Source organism: Notamacropus eugenii, chromosome 5 (assembly GCF_028372415.1).
Source record: "Notamacropus eugenii isolate mMacEug1 chromosome 5, mMacEug1.pri_v2, whole genome shotgun sequence".
In the NCBI taxonomy this organism is placed as follows: Eukaryota; Metazoa; Chordata; class Mammalia; order Diprotodontia; family Macropodidae; genus Notamacropus; species Notamacropus eugenii.
This window is the reverse complement of record NC_092876.1, coordinates 95,937,675-95,953,219: the sequence shown is the minus strand read 5'-3', so window position 1 is coordinate 95,953,219 and position 15,545 is coordinate 95,937,675. Positions and strand designations below refer to the sequence as shown.

Sequence of the window (15,545 nt, the reverse complement as noted above, 5' to 3'; positions counted from 1 at the left end):
TGATTCATTGTTGGTGGAGCTGTGAGCTGATCCAGCCATTCTGGAGAGCAAATTTGGAACTGTGCCCAAAGGACTACAAAAATGTGCAAAATAAATTCTCATATTTGGCAGTGTCTGTCTCTGCATAACAGCCTATCGATTCTCTGAGTTCTCTAGAATCATAATTGATCATTTTGTTGATCAGAATTCTTTAATCTTTTAAAATTGTTCCCTTTTATGATGTTGATTTTATAGCACAAATTGTTCTGGTTTTGCTCACTTCAGTCTGCATCAATCTATTCAAGTCTTCTCAGTTTTCTTTGCAGCAATCTCCGTCTTCATTTCTTATAGTACTATAAATTCCATTACGTTCTGGCACCATAATTTATTTAGCCATTCCATAATTGATTGTCATTCCCTGAGTTTCCACTTCTTTGTCATTACAAAAAGAACTGCTATAAATATTTTTGTACGTACAGAATCTTTTCCTCTTTCTTTGGTCTCTTTGGGGTAGTGGCCAAGATAGGTTGTTGAATCAGAGGGGATGCACAGTTTAATGACATTTGTGGCATAGTTCTGAATTTCCTTCCAGAATGACTAGAAACCAAGAGAAGAGAGAGCATCCAGACAGAGGAGATAATTAGTTCACAGAAGTTGCAGAATGATTGAGTTTTAGTATTTAATAGATGATTGACAAATTTTTGAGAGATAAGTTTCAGTTGAAAGGTAGGGTTGCAAACTGAGTAGGTGGTGAAAAAATGGAGGCAGTGAGTATAAATGTTTTTCTAGGAGTTTATCAGTGAAAAACAGGAAAGAAATGATTATTTGAATATATTTGAATGTCTTGAGAAAGGAACTGTAGATAGGGAGAGTTTGAAGATCAGAAAAAGAGTTGGAAAATGATCTTTGGGACAAAATTCTGGAGAGAATGGATCAGAGGTACAAATAAGGATTGGCTTGGGCACAAAGTGAAAATTTGGTTCCATGCCTCCGTATGGTTGTTGCTTGTTCTAAGCCATCAGCGAGTCTAGGACATGTCTTGTTTCACCGGAGAAGCCTGTCTTTCTTGGGCTTTTATTTTAAATCCACAATATTCCTACGATGTGTTTGATAGTTATTAGGTGGCTTGCTCATTTACAAGAAGAGGAATTCATAAGTTTAGTATCAGGCAAGGCATTCATCCCAGGAGTTAAATTTTTTGGCCAGTATTTTCTGTTTATGGTGTTTTTCCTTCCATCCCCCCACCCTCCCTTTCCCAACCCTTCATCCTTAAAAACAGCTTGATATAAATGTTATTTATTTATAAATATAAAAAAAATTTTTATAAATGACATTTTTACTTCCTAGAGACTTCTTGCTGACTGTCCTTCCCCATCCTCCCTAAGTCTCTCTTGTAACAAATAAATATAGTCAAGAAAAATAAAAATGCACATTGACTATGTTTGGAAATATGTTCTTTATTCTATCAAGAGATCGAAGGTAAGCTTCATCATCAGTCCTCTGAAGCCACCATTGATAACCACATTGGTCAAAGATCTGAAGAGTTTATTTTCCTTTATGTCATTGTGGTTCATGTCGTCTTCTTCAAGACTGAGAGAAAATGTTTGCTCTTTTCTTTCTTTCAGAGTATCCCTGAAATTCCTGAAGACCTGAAGCAGCTCTATAAGACTGTGTGGGAAATCTCACAGAAAACTGTTCTCAAGATGGCAGCTGATAGAGGGGCATTCATTGATCAGAGTCAATCTTTGAATATCCACATTGCTGAGCCTAACTATGGCAAACTCACCAGCATGCACTTCTATGGTTGGAAGCAGGTTAGTGAAGGACTGTAAAGAAGACTTTTCAAGCCACTGCATTTTTAGACCCTCAGTGTTAGCAAAATTATCTAACATGGAGTTCTTTTCTTACCTTTATTTGTTTCACCACTTTGTGTTTTTTAGGAAATTTGGGCAATTGACGTTTTACATATAACTGTTGTTATGTACAGCAGTCTCTCAAAAGTAGCTGTTTCATTTTAAAGATGCTGTTTTCTGTTGCTGATAATATGCTTATGAAGGGTGATCACAGGGTGGCTAATAAGGGTTTATTTATAAAAGTAGGTATGCGTAGGATTTTATAGAACTCTTTTGGGCAAGCATGTAGTCTTTATGTATTGAATGTTTTGCAAAATGCTGAGTAGAATATAGTGGGACAGCCAAGGCTTCAGTTTCTTTACCACTCATTCTAACTCCTACTCTGGCTTTCATTTCTCATTTTGTCGAAACTTTGTTGAAACTGTTCACTTCAGTGACACCAATAATAGAATCATGAAATTTCAGAACTGAAAGGTACCCTAAAGATTCTGTAGGCCAAATTCCCTGATTTCATAGATGATGACATTTAAGGCTTGGAAAAGTGGGCTTTCCCAGTAGTCATTGTCCTTAACCTGTCTATAACATTGGATACCGTCTACTCCCTGAAACTGTCTTTTTCCTTTCTTGACTCCCTTGATGGTACCTTGTCTTGGCATTCTTTCTATTCTTCTGGTCACTTCTTTCTTTGGCTGGCTGGCCCACCTTCTTAGAAAGAAGCCTCAAGGCTCATTTATTAGCTTTCAGTTCTTTTCCTTCTCTTTTTTCTCTCTTTCTCTCTTTCCACTCATCTACCCTCACAACTTTAGCTGTCATCACTTCTGTGTGTGTGACTTAAGAATTTTCATCCTCAAGGCAGTACAGGGCATAGAGCACTAGACCTGGAGTCAGGAAGACTTGAGTTCAAATGTGACTTCATACACTTCCTAGCTGTGTGACCCTCGATTTAACTTGTCTCAGTTTCCTCAACTGTAAAATGGAGTTAATACCTTCCAGGGTTGTTGTGAGGATGAGTTTAGATAATATCTGTAAAGGGCTTAGTTCAGGTCCTGTAACATAGTAGCTGCTTAATAAATACACTTTCTTCCTTCTCTCCTCCTTCTCCTACCACATCTAGCCACGCACCATTCATCATTTCTTCCATAAAAAGTTTTCTCCATTTTCATACAACAACATTAGCCCCCTAGGCCCTTATCACCTTATGTCTTGATTCTTGTAATGTACGCTTACTGGTACCACTTGTCACACTGACACCAGACTAACCATTATAAATTACTGCTTTGTACTTGTCACTTCCCTGCTTCAAAAACTTTTGATAATTTCCTTGTATGTGATCAAGTCCAGACTTCTTTAGGTTGTCATTCAAAACCCTCCATGTTCTGGGCCCTTCTGTTTTCCTTTTCTCTTTCTCTGTATTTTCTGTTTCAGTGAAACTGGTGTACTGGTGGTTCTAAAAGATATGTCTTCTATTTCCTACCTTTTTGTTCCTGCTGTTCTCTATACCTGTAATGTCCTTCCACCCATTTTGTCTGAATTCTTAACCGTCCTTCAAACCCTCCCCCAGTAAACTTTTTCTGGTTTCTCCACACTAATATCTTTTCCTTCAGTCATCACACACCATGTTTTTGCTTACCTTTCTGACACTTACTGGTTTGGTGGAAAGAGTGCTGGGTTGTAGGGTCAGAAAAATTTGGATTCAATTCCCACTTCAGATACTTAATAGCTATGTGACCCATGGACAAGCCCCATGACCTGACCTTCAACTTCCTTGTCTTTAAAGAGGGGATAGTAATACCTGTAAGCACCTACGCTTAGGGTGGTTATGAGGTTCAAATGAGATGTATACAATTTTTAAAATGTATATGTGTCAGTCATCGTTATCAGCATTATTATCGTGTGACACGATGATAATCTGTGGATGTGTCTTACATCCCTGCTTGACTAGTGCATTTTAGAGCTGTAAAGCACATTTATCGATTGTAGACGTTTCAAGGACACCTTTCTTATGCCATCAATATACGTAGCTTGAAGTGGGATTTTGAGAGCCAAGTATGTGAGGCTGTCACATTAGATTTGGCTTTCTAAATATTCTGATGAGCAAACTCTTACTAATAGTTACTGTTCTTTTTCCCTATAGGGCCTGAAGACTGGCATGTACTATTTGAGGACAAGACCAGCAGCCAACCCCATTCAGTTCACTCTGAATAAGGAAAAACTGAAAGAGAAGGAGAAGGTGTTGAAAGATGAGGAAAAAGAGAGGAACACAGCAGCCATGGTTTGCTCTTTAGAAAACAGAGATGAGTGCTTGATGTGCGGATCCTGAGAAGAAAGAATCAGAAGAGGAGGCCAGCACTTCTTTGGAAGCCACACTGCCTCTTTGGGCATAGATAGATGTAGTGAATTTGCTTGAAGAGGTGAGGCTTTGCTGGACTTTAGTGCAAGGAAATGATTAATGCATATCAAGTACTATTTCAGTGCAGGATGAAAATATTTTTCTGCTGGTGTCTTGGGAGTGAAGAAGTCATCTTGGACTCAGTGGATGAGCAGGAAAGAAAATGTGGGCATATGGGACTCAGTCACTTCACTGGGCCCTGTGCTGACTGAGTATCCCTCACAGATTGTCATCTCACTAAGCTGAGGTCTCTTTTTAGCTTGGTATGTTACCACTAGAGGTAAAGCAGATTGCTGGCTCATGAGAATTGCTAGTATACCTACCCCCACCAGGCAACTTGGGTTTCTCTGCCTTATCAGTATTTAGCACTAAGCCACCCAGAAATGGCTTTTCCCAAGATGTTTTGGATCATATCCCTCTTCTGATTTGTTCTGGGATCCTCATGTGGGAATGGGGCTGACCTATAGGTCAGTCTGAAATAAAGATGCACACTTTCCTCTTAAAAGATGAATGATTGTGTCTCAACTAATTTTGTTAGTGGTTTTCATCTCAAATGTCTTCTCACATCTGGTCATCACACTGTCACAATTTTCCCTTGTGCTGAAGAAAAACCATAGGTGTCCAATCTAGAAGGCATGAATTCTATTCCTGACTCCATCCATCACTATATGATTGTAATTTTCCTTTCTTGAGACCTCAGTTTATCTATAAAAAGAGGAGTGGAGTAGGAATTAGAAGGTCTCTGAGACCTTTTTTCACACTAAAATTCTATGCAAGCCTACAATTAAAGTACTCAAAAACGGGACAGAACTTGTAAAAATGATAGCATTTCTATTTCTTGTGTACACATACAGTCTCTCCAATCACTTGGTGGCCATGTGGCCATTCTAATGTTAGAAAGTCTCCAAACTCCTTTGCAAAGATATGGTAGAACAGATGGTCTCATCTACCATGGTAAAAATTGCTTCCTTGGATAAGAGATCATGAAATTTTGTCTTTAAAAGTACTTTTTTCACAATTGTGTAAGTATTTGATCTCTTCCCCTTGTGTCCTGACCTTGAACAGGAAATATTTTCTTATTTCCATAATTATACTACCACTCGCATTCCAAATACTTCCCATTTCTCCGTTGTCTGATCTCCCTTTTCTTCTACCCCATCTCCTATGAAATACTTTACTTTTATATCTTAAGTTGCTGCAAAATGCTGCCAATTGTCTGCGTACTCCCAAGTGAATCTTAATGGTAATAAAAACCAAATCTGTATCCTGAAAAATGAATCTACCATTAGTGAAAGCAGCTTGCTTAGCATGCTAATAAATCTGTACATTCAGTTTGGTCTATCATTGACCTGTAGTCATCAGTTCCCCACTGAGGGAAATGACTCTCCCAAGATTTTGAGAGAATTGACGGCCACAGCAAACATGTCAGTGGTGTGGTGTGGCAGCCTAAAAAGTTGATATAATCATGGGCCACATTAAGAATGTAATACTTTTTAGAAATAAGGAGATGATAGTCCTGTTGTACTCTGCCCACATCAGACCTCATCTGTAGTTCTGTGCTCAGTTGATAGTTTAGAAGGACGTTAGTAACCTGGAGAAGGGCAAATATGATGGTGAAGGGCCATGTATCCATATCATGAGGGTTGATTGAAGCAAATGGAGTTGTTTTCATCCTTAAAAAGCCTTTAATTGGTCCTACTATCCCTTCAAGCTATTCTGTACCTTCCCTCATTTTCATTACTAATGCCCAGAAAAAACTGTTTACACTGTTTTTTGTGTGTGTATACACACACATACTTGAAACTTTTTTTCAAATGAAATGTTTTTCCACTTTCTCCCCTCATTGGAAAAAAAAAATGAAACAAAACCTTTATAACAAAAATTCTTAGTCAAAGCATTCTTGAGTTGGCCATGTCTCAAAAATTTTTGTCTCAATCCGCTCTCTTGAGGTCATCACGTCTCATCAGGAAGTTCATTGTGTTGATCAGAGTTTTTAAATCTTACAAAGTTAATTTTCTTAAAATATTGTATAAATTGTCCTAGTTCTGCTCCATGTCACTGTGCATCAGTCCGTATAGGTCTTTCCGGATTTCTCTGAAACCAACTCCTTCATCATTTCTTGTAGCACAATAGTATTCCATGACATGCATATTCTGACTTGTCCAGCCATTCCCCTATTCATGGGCACCCCCTTAGTTTCCAGTTCTTTGCTACCACAAAAAGAGCTATTGTACACATTTTTGTGTGTATCATTCTCTTTTCTCTGGGTATGCACAGTTTAGTGGTTTAGGTATAGTTCCAGATTGCTTTCCAAAATGGTTAGACCAATTCACAGCTCTGCTAAAAGGTATCAGTGTGCCTGCTTTTGAGTCTTTATAACAATTGTCATTTTCCTTTTTTTGGGTCAACTTTGCCAAATTAAACCTCAGTTACTTTAGTTTTCGTTTTTTATTAGTGATTTATAGCATTTTTGCATGGCTGTTGATACCTTGGATTTCTTCCTTTGAAAAAACTGCCTGTTCCTAATCTTTGAACAATATATCATTTGGGAAGTGACTCATGAATTTGAATAAGTACCCTATGTGGCTTGGAAAGGAGACCCTTATCAGAAAAACTGACTGTAATGGTTTTTCCTCCCACGTATTTCCCTTCTAATTTAAGCTGTATTTGTTTTGCTTGTGCAAAAACTTACTCTCTTAACTTCTTGCAGTCTGGATTCTAACCTCCAAAATGAAAAATGTCCTCCTTAAGATTGCCATTGATTTCTTAATTGCTGAATCTAGTGGACTTTTCTCAGCCCTTGTTATTGATTTCTGTAGCACCAGCTGACACTGTTGACCACCCCTTTCTCTTGGATACTCTCAGGTTTTTGTGACATTGCTGTCACCTGTGTCATTATCCATATTGTCTATGCATAGGTGTAGGCTAGGGTTTGGTCCTGGGCTCTCTTCTTCTATGCTCTAGTCGGTTCCCATAGATTCCAGTGTCATCTCTATGCAGATAATTCCCAAATAGTCATATCCAGCCTTCTCTTTCCTAAGCTTCAGTCCCATATCAGCCACCTATTGGATTTCTCTAACTGGATGTTCCATAGGTATCTTAACATATCCAAAATAGAATTTCATCTTTCCTTGTAAACCTCTTCCTAACTTCCTTGTTTTTAGTAGAGGTATTACTATCCCTCTAGTTATACAGACTTAAAACCTTGAAATCAACTTTGACTTCCTTTTTCATCCCCTTTATATTTAATCAGTTGCCAAGTCTTTGCAATTTTACTAATTTCTCAGGATTGTTGGAATTCTTTTCTCTCTACTTTAATTCAGGCCTTTGTCACCTTTTGCCTGAACTATTAAAATAGCCTTCCAATTGATCTTGCCACACACCTCCTACCTATTCTTGACACAACTGCCAATATCAGTATCCCTAAAGATCAAGTCTAATCGTGTCATTCCCCTGCTCTAGAAGTCTGAATAGTTCCTGATGTCTCCAGGATAAAATACAAACTTTTTTTGGCATTTAAAATACTTCATATATCTCTACCTTTCTAAATGACTGTTTTTACATCATTTTCCTTCATGAACTTTACATTCTAGTCAAACTGACCTCCTTGCTGTTCCCTGCATACCATCTTCTCTCTCTTTCTTCTGTGCTTTTCCACAGACTGTCCTCCATACTTGGAATGGACCCCTTTCTCACTCTACATCTTAGACTCCCTAGGACTTGTCAAGGCTCAGGTGAAATTCTGTCTCTTACAGGTTGCTTTTCTGGATTCCCTAATTTTAGTGTATTCTGTATTCAGTGTATTCTGCCCTACTCCAATTGTTGAGTCATTTTAGTCATGTCCGACTCTTTGTTACCCCATTTGGGTTTTTTTTGGCATAGATACTGGAGTGGTTTGCTGTTTCCTTCTCCAGCTTATTTTACATATGAGGAAACTAAGTGTTTTGTATTTGCTTTTGTATCTCTCTGATGTTTCCCCTCAATATAACATAAGCTCCCAGAGGGCAGGTTTTTGTTTTTATCTTTGTACCTCCAGTTCCTAGAACAGCGCCTGGCACCTCAATACTAAATTTTGAGTTGAGCGTAACATCAATGGATTACCTTCAAATGCCCCTGTTCTAAATCACTCATGCGCAAAACCTGGAAACCTCATTTCTCCATGAGATCATCTGCACTCACCTCTTCCCTCTGCCTACTCCTCTGTGACACTGGGCTCCACAGAGCTTCCTCCAAGTTTTGTGCAGCAGCCTTGGACTCATCTATTCACAATGAGGGAGCATGAGGAAAGAACACTGGAGTCAGAAGACCAAGGTTCAAATCCTGTGTGATCATGGATAAATCACTCAACGTCTCCATCCATTTCCTCATCAGTGAAAGAGGGAGTTGGATTAGAAAGTCTTGAAGGTCCCTTTTGGCTTTAAATCAGATTCTAAGACCTCTGAACCTTAAGTTTCCTTGTCTTTAGAATGAGGTTGATACCTGCTCTACTCACCTCACAGGGTTGTTGTGAGGATAAAAGAGATGTTGGTTGGAAAGCTTTCTGTAAGTTATAAAGCATTGTATAAATTCCCACTCTTATTGGAGTGGAGACACAAAGTTTGGGAGAAGCAAACCCTTTGGAAGGGAGACTCTTAGGCTGGTTGTTAGGGCTATATTAATACCAACTAACATTTATATTGCACTTACACAACGTGCTAGACACTATGCTATGTGCTTTACAATTTTTTTTGCATTTGATACTTAGATGAGTATTGTGATTGTTCCCTTTTAACAGATGAAGAAACAGACAAAAAGGTTAAATGACTTGTTCAGAGTTACACAGCTATACGTATCTGAGGTCAGGTTTGAACTCAGGTCTGACTCCAGGCCTGGTGAGCTATCTAATGCACCGCCTGGCTGTCTCAATAACCAATAACCAGTGTGCCCAAAATAAACTCTTTCAGTCTCTTGGTCTGTGGGGAGGCAATTGACGCTGCAGTGAGGGAGACTCTAGAGCCTTAAGTTATGTTTACAACACTAAGAGAGCAAGTATGGGCCACAATCAGGTTTTAGATAAGATGGAGTGAAGAAAGTGTAGCCTATATTTGGAGAAATATAGTGTGTGCGTGCGTGGGTGTGGGTGTAAAGTTTGCTATTGAGGTGGGAGGAATGTATTTCTGAGAATTCACGAGCCCCAATGGATCACAATTTTCTCATGCTAGTTGTATAGTCTGAAATTCATGCCAAACTGTTCTGATACCAGCTGATGAGCTTGTGTAGTGGATATATGTGCCTCCTCCCTTAGAAATAGTTGGCCCCTCAAGTGGTGTAGAGGAATACTATAAGTTATGCTGTTTACCCAATTGGTAAGTACTTATTAAATATCTTCCACCCACAGAATATTGTTGTAGATTATAAAGGTAGTGATGAAATGGATCTTTCATATCCATTTAGCTTTATTGCTGCATTCAAGGACTTGACAGTCTAAGGTGGGACACTGATAAACTACAAGTCAAAATGCTGTAAAAATAAAATACAGTAAATAGAATGTGGTGAAAAATGCCCAAGAAAAGTACAGTTTACCCAGGTTTCCACAGAATCTCCTCCACCACTGATGAATGGCCTGTCATTCAGTCTTTGCGTGAAGACCTGCAGTTTAGGAGATCTTACTGTGGTAGGTTAGACCATTTCTGCTTGAATTGGGCATCAGGGAAAGCTTCCTGGAAGAGGGGGCATTTGAAGTGGAACTTGAAGTTAGGTGAGATTCCAGTCCCTAGAGGTGGGAAGGATCGTACAAGAGAGCTGATGGTGCGAACAAAGAAAGCAGACACATTGAGGCATGTGTATGGCCGATCAGCTAAAAGTAGTATGTTGTGTTTAATTAGATAACCACAATACATCTTAGGTTAAGTCATCCCTTTTGTCAGGAGAGGCCTCTTCTGGACAGATTAGGTATGTTCCAAAGATAGCAGTTACATGTCTTTCAATATATTGGGGGAATCTCTACCCAGCACATCAGCTGGGTAGAAATGATCCACAAATGGCTAGATGTGTGGCATCTGAAGCAGCAGGTTGTGTAGGAAATCCTGTATTGTTTAATGGAGTTGTGAAAGAGATCTCAGAGACTGCTGTAGTCCAACTCTTAAAAATTTTACAGGTGGGGCTGAGAGAAGGGAAGTAGGGGGTGCTCCCCCAGGGAGTCCACAGGGAATGAGTGGTAGGCCTGAAACATGCATGGTTCACTTTTCATGAGTCTTAGGTTACATCTTTCCTCTTAAACTGCAAACTTTGTGCAGGTAAGGGTCATGTCCTAGAATCAGAGAATTAGAGACTTAAGAGCTAAAAGAGACCTTTGAGATGATCTGCTTCAAATCCCCCTGAGTTACCTAGCAGATGTACATAGTAGACACTCAATATAGACTTCATGAATTGATCCAGGCACTGCTGAAGAGGAGTAGACATAAATCTCAGCTTATTACCCTGCAATTAAAAGCTGTCAACAATCTGTGACCAATCTACCTCGAAAGCCTTTATCCCCCATTTAATTTTACTCATCTATCTGATGATCTGGCCAAATGTTCCAGACTATTAATAATATCTAGCATTTATATAGCACCTCATATGTGCCTGGTGCTGTGCTAAGCGCTTTACAAATATCTCATTTGTTCCTCATAACAAAGCTAGGAAGTAGATGCTATTATTATCCCCACTTTGCAGTTGAGGAAACTGAGGCAGGCAGTGATTTGCCTAGTGTTATATAACTAATGTCTGAGGCCAGATTTGAAATCAGGCCTTCCTGACTCGAGACCCAAAGCTCTTTCCACCGTGCTGCCTATCTTCCCCTATTCCTTAAACGCACTTAGGACTTTGGTTCACACTAGATTTTCAGTGCCTCCCTCTCCATTCTCTGCTTATTCAACTTAATTTGATAAGCATTTATCAAGCTCTGTGTCACCTGTGTGGCTTTGACCAAGTCACTTAACTTCTCCCGGCTGCTGTTTCCTCATCTGTAAAAAGATTAGGCTGCACCTGATGGGCTCCAAGTCCCCTTCCATCTCTAAATCCTGTGATCTCATGATCCTGTTTTGCATAGGACCTTGTGCTTAGTGCTGGGGATATACAAGTAGAGACAAAAGATGCACCTCTCAAAGGGTTGAGTGGGGGAAAAAAGATACCAATAGCTATTAAGAGAGCAGTGCAAAGGAGAGGTCCAATCAAAGTTCTATAAGAAATTTAAGGCAAACTCACCCTAAGTGGCATCAAGGAAAACTTTGAGAAGATTGCCCATGAGTTGGTTCTTGAAGGAAGAAAAAGGACTTCAACAGATGAAGGCTGAGGTAAAGGAGCGAAATCCATTTCAGCCATAGTGGACATCCAATCCAGTCCAATATGCATTTATTAAGTTCCCATGAAATGCTAATCATGAGCAAAGATACAGCATTGGGAAAGAACAGAATGAGCAGAGACAAATAATTCAGTTTGCTTGAAATATAAAAGTATTGGAGCAGTATGAGGTAAGGCTGGAAAAGTAGATTGGGGCTAACCTATGGGTACAATGTCAGGAATTCATACTTTATTCAGTGGACTCTGGAAGGCCATGGAGGGTTTTTGAGTAGATCAACATGATAGATTAGGAAGGTTATTTAAGCAGCTGTATGAAAAATGGATTGGAGAAGGGGAGGAAGACAAGTCAGGAAGCTGTTATGATCATCCAGCCAAGAAAAGATGAGTATCTAAATTAGGGTAGTTGTAAGAAGAGTGGAGGGGAGACCAGAGGTGTGAAAGATACTGCTGAGGCAGAATCCCAGAACCTAGAAACTGATGGGATATGGGAAAGAGGGAGAAGAGTCAATGATGACTTTTTCTCTCAGGTTTTGAGCCTGGGGTACATGTGGGGTCAACGGAAACATGGCAATGCCATCAACAGAAACAGGTGAATTTCTGTTGGGGGGAGTCAGATTTTGGAGGGAAAGTGATGAGTTCAGTTTTGGACATAATGAATTTAATAATTTAATTGGATTATCTAGTGGACTATGGAACAGAACTCTAAGGAAAGGTAAAGAAGATGTGTCTAAGGCTGGGGACAGTGATGATGGGAACGAAAGAACAGATTGAAAGAGAGTATAAAGGAAAAATCACCAGCACTACAAGGCTGCATGGGGCTATATTTGGAATGGGGAGTTGAATCCCATTTTTAATACTTAACATCCTTTCTGACCTTGGACAGATCACTTCATTTCTATGATTTTCCATTTTCTTATCTGTAAAATTAGAGTGTTGGACTAGATGGCCTGTGAATCTTAATGAAAATCCATGATCCTAGAAGGCTATGAAGATAGATAGTATACATCTGCAGGGGGTTTAGTGAGCGTGATTTCATGTTTTCCCCCAATGATTTGAGAGTAGGAGTAGAGGAGAAATGAGAGGTAGAGGTTGTCGGGACGGGGTTAGCCTATTGCTTTCAGAGGCAAAGGGCAGGACAGTGGGCCACTTGAAGAGAAAGAAGCCACATTTTTGATGTTCCCAAGGGTTACCCTGGATGGGAGAATGAGCCCCAAAGTACAATTACTCAGAAACCCAGATCTAGTCTGTGTGAGCCTAGAGATGAGTTTCTGAGGCATGTGTCTTGTCCCTCCTACCTTCTACCCTCCACCTTCAGAAGGTTCTTCAAGGCACAGCCTACATGGTATTCATCTTTGTGTTATTGCCCCCATCAAGTATAGAGTCCTACATGTAATAGGCTCTTAATAAATAAATCACACTGGGCATACTGGGGCCACCAAGCTCAGAGTAAGAGCATGGGTCTATCAGCTCAGCCCTTCCGTGCTGGGTGGGATGGGTGCTGATTGATATCTCTACCAAATATCCTTGGAAATCTAACACTTTGTATGAGTGCTATTGTCTTTTGGTGAGCATTTGACTATTGAGAATTATTCAGAATAGAAGGATTTGATAATTTCACTATGGCTAGGTCAGAGCTGGAACTCTGTGTTCATTTATAGGAGTTATAGATTAGAAAGGAAGTTGACAATGAACACATCCAGAGGAGGGTGACCAACGTGGTGGGAGGGGAGAGGTGGGCTTGAATATGAGTCTGGGTTGAAGCAATTGGGGGATGTTTAGACTAGAGAAGAGAAAACCTAGGGAGAACATGATAGGTGTCCTCCTCAAATAGAAGGGCTATTGGGTAAGAGGGGGATTCACTTTGTTCTTCTGGTCCCTAGAAAGTAGAGCTAGAAAAAATGGATTATGGCTACAGAGATAGACGTCAGCTCTTTCTAAGGAAGAGTGGGAGCCTGTAAGAACAGGACCTGAGCCTGTGTAACTTGGTGTATGCTTCACCTTACCCAATGAATAGAAATATTGAGCAACTCAATGGTCCCTCAATTGTGAAGGAAAAGAGTAAAGGAACCTATGATTAGGGAGATTAGGCAGCATAGCTATGGTCCTACTATCTTCGCTGTAGTTTCCACCAATCCTTATCTACTGACAAAGTACCACTGGAGATTCTAGTGCAGCTCCAAATAGGGCCAGTAAACATACACTGTCCTAAGGCTCATAGCCCTTGCTGAGTTGTCAATGCCCCCTCACCCTGGTAGTTCCCTCTCTGGTTGAATATTCTGCAGTCTCTTTGATTGGTTCCTGGTCACCATCACTGACTCCCTTCCCCAGAGCAATCTCTCCACATGCTGCCGGATCTCTTTGGTCCTCACCCCATATATGATAGGATTTAGGGCTCCTGGTAGCAGTAGGTAGATGGCACTGAGCAGGTTCTGTACATCCTGAGACACAGACTTAGCCAATCGGAAGACAATTGAAGTGGAGAGGCCAGAGAGGTAGATGGTGAAGATGACCAGTAGGTGAGAACCACATGTGTGCAGTGCCTTGGCTCGGGCATTGCCTGATGAAATCTGGAAGGCAGCATAGATGATTAGGGTGTAGGAGGCCCCCAGCAAGGACAGATCAAAGATCACTGTGATCAGCCGCATGGCCAAGCCCAGGCGGTTGTTGAAGGTTAGGTCCCCACACGCAATGCTCAGCAGGGCAATATACTCACAGGCAAAATGGCGGATCACTACTGTCCGACAGAAGCGTGCCTGGGAAGTCAGCACCACTAGGGGCACTGCCACAGCCAAGCTCCTGATCAGGGCAGCCACAGCCAGCAGGCCCAACAGGTGCGGTGTCACCAGGTCTGTATAGCGGAGTGGGTGGCAGATGGCAACATAGCGGTCCAGAGCCATAGCCAACAAAAGGTTGTAGTCTAGGAGAAGGGTGAAGTATATAAAGAACATTTGAGCGAGGCAGCCCCCCAGTGACACAGGGTTTGCATAATGTACAAAACCCGTCAGCATCTGGGGTACCACAGCAGTGGCGGCACAGATGTTGACGGCCAGGAGCAGAGAAATGAGCACATACATGGGCTGGTGCAGACTTCGATGGGTGGCCACAGTGTAAACGATCAGGGCATTGGTGGACAGAATTAATGCATAGAGGCAGGAAAGGGGAAGAACCAAGAGGGAGCGCCATTCCCGTAGCCCAGGAAAGCCCACCAGGAAGAAGTCTGTGTAAGATATATTGAAGGTGGTAGTGTTCTCATTTTTCTCCATTGTTCAGAATCTTGGGTAGGCACCAAGAAAGGAGGCTTAGTTCTGTTGGAACAGAATATTCAGTCAAAGTCAACTGCTATTTGTGGGTCTAAGCCCAGTAAAGGGATGCCAAGATGCAGCCCCAGGTCTTTAAAATAGCTGATAGCACTTTAAGGTTTGCAAAACAATATATCTATATCAATTTATATTAGTTCAATCTATATACCTATACCTATATTTAAACTATAGAGGCAGCAAGATGGCTCAGTGGATAGAGCACTGGGTCTGGAGTCAGGAAGACCTGAGTTCAAATGTGGTCTCAGACACTTACTAGCTGTGTGACCCTGGGCAAGTCACTTAACTGTTCCCTAATCCACTGGAGAAGGAAATGGAAAACCACTCCAATATCTTTGCCAAGAAAACCTTATGGACAGTATTTTGAAGAATTGGACACAACTGAATGACTGAACAACATGTATCTAGGCCATGTCTATATGTATTCATCTATACTTTATGTCTATGTCTATATCTATACTTATATCTATGCCTAATTTAAAACTAAATCTATTTCTATATCTATGCCTATGTCTATATCTAGGTATGCACATATATACTTTCCTAGAAATGTGTATACTATGTATACATATATACACAAATACATATATGTATATACACATATCTTGTGTATATATTTATATACATAATATATGTGGTATATGCAAATTTTAAAGTTATATAAATCTGTAAAGTCCCATTTGA

General features: G+C 40.4%; 2 protein-coding genes across 2 annotated transcripts in view; one reads left to right on the top strand and one right to left on the bottom strand.

Moving 5' to 3' along the window:
• The window catches only part of RRM1 (ribonucleotide reductase catalytic subunit M1), a 40,575-nt gene extending 35,849 nt beyond the window's left edge, over positions 1-4,726 (top strand). The window contains exons 18-19 of the mRNA XM_072610253.1: positions 1,605-1,793; positions 3,967-4,726. Coding sequence (XP_072466354.1) covers positions 1,605-1,793; positions 3,967-4,152 — 375 coding nt within the window. The 3' untranslated portion in view covers positions 4,153-4,726. The remainder of the gene's footprint in view (positions 1-1,604; positions 1,794-3,966) is intronic.
• Positions 4,727-13,787: 9,061 nt separating this feature from the next.
• LOC140508851 (olfactory receptor 52Z1P-like) lies at positions 13,788-14,807 on the bottom strand. Its single transcript, XM_072616732.1, has one exon. The coding sequence runs from the start codon at positions 14,805-14,807 to the stop codon at positions 13,788-13,790; it is 1,020 nt and encodes a 339-aa protein (XP_072472833.1).
• Between the last annotated feature and the right edge of the window lie 738 nt (positions 14,808-15,545).

Excerpts from the sequence above, each read along its gene's own strand:
- LOC140508851 (XM_072616732.1), bottom strand. The coding sequence starts at position 14,807 with ATGGAGAAAAATGAGAACACTACCACCTTCAATATATCTTACACAGAC.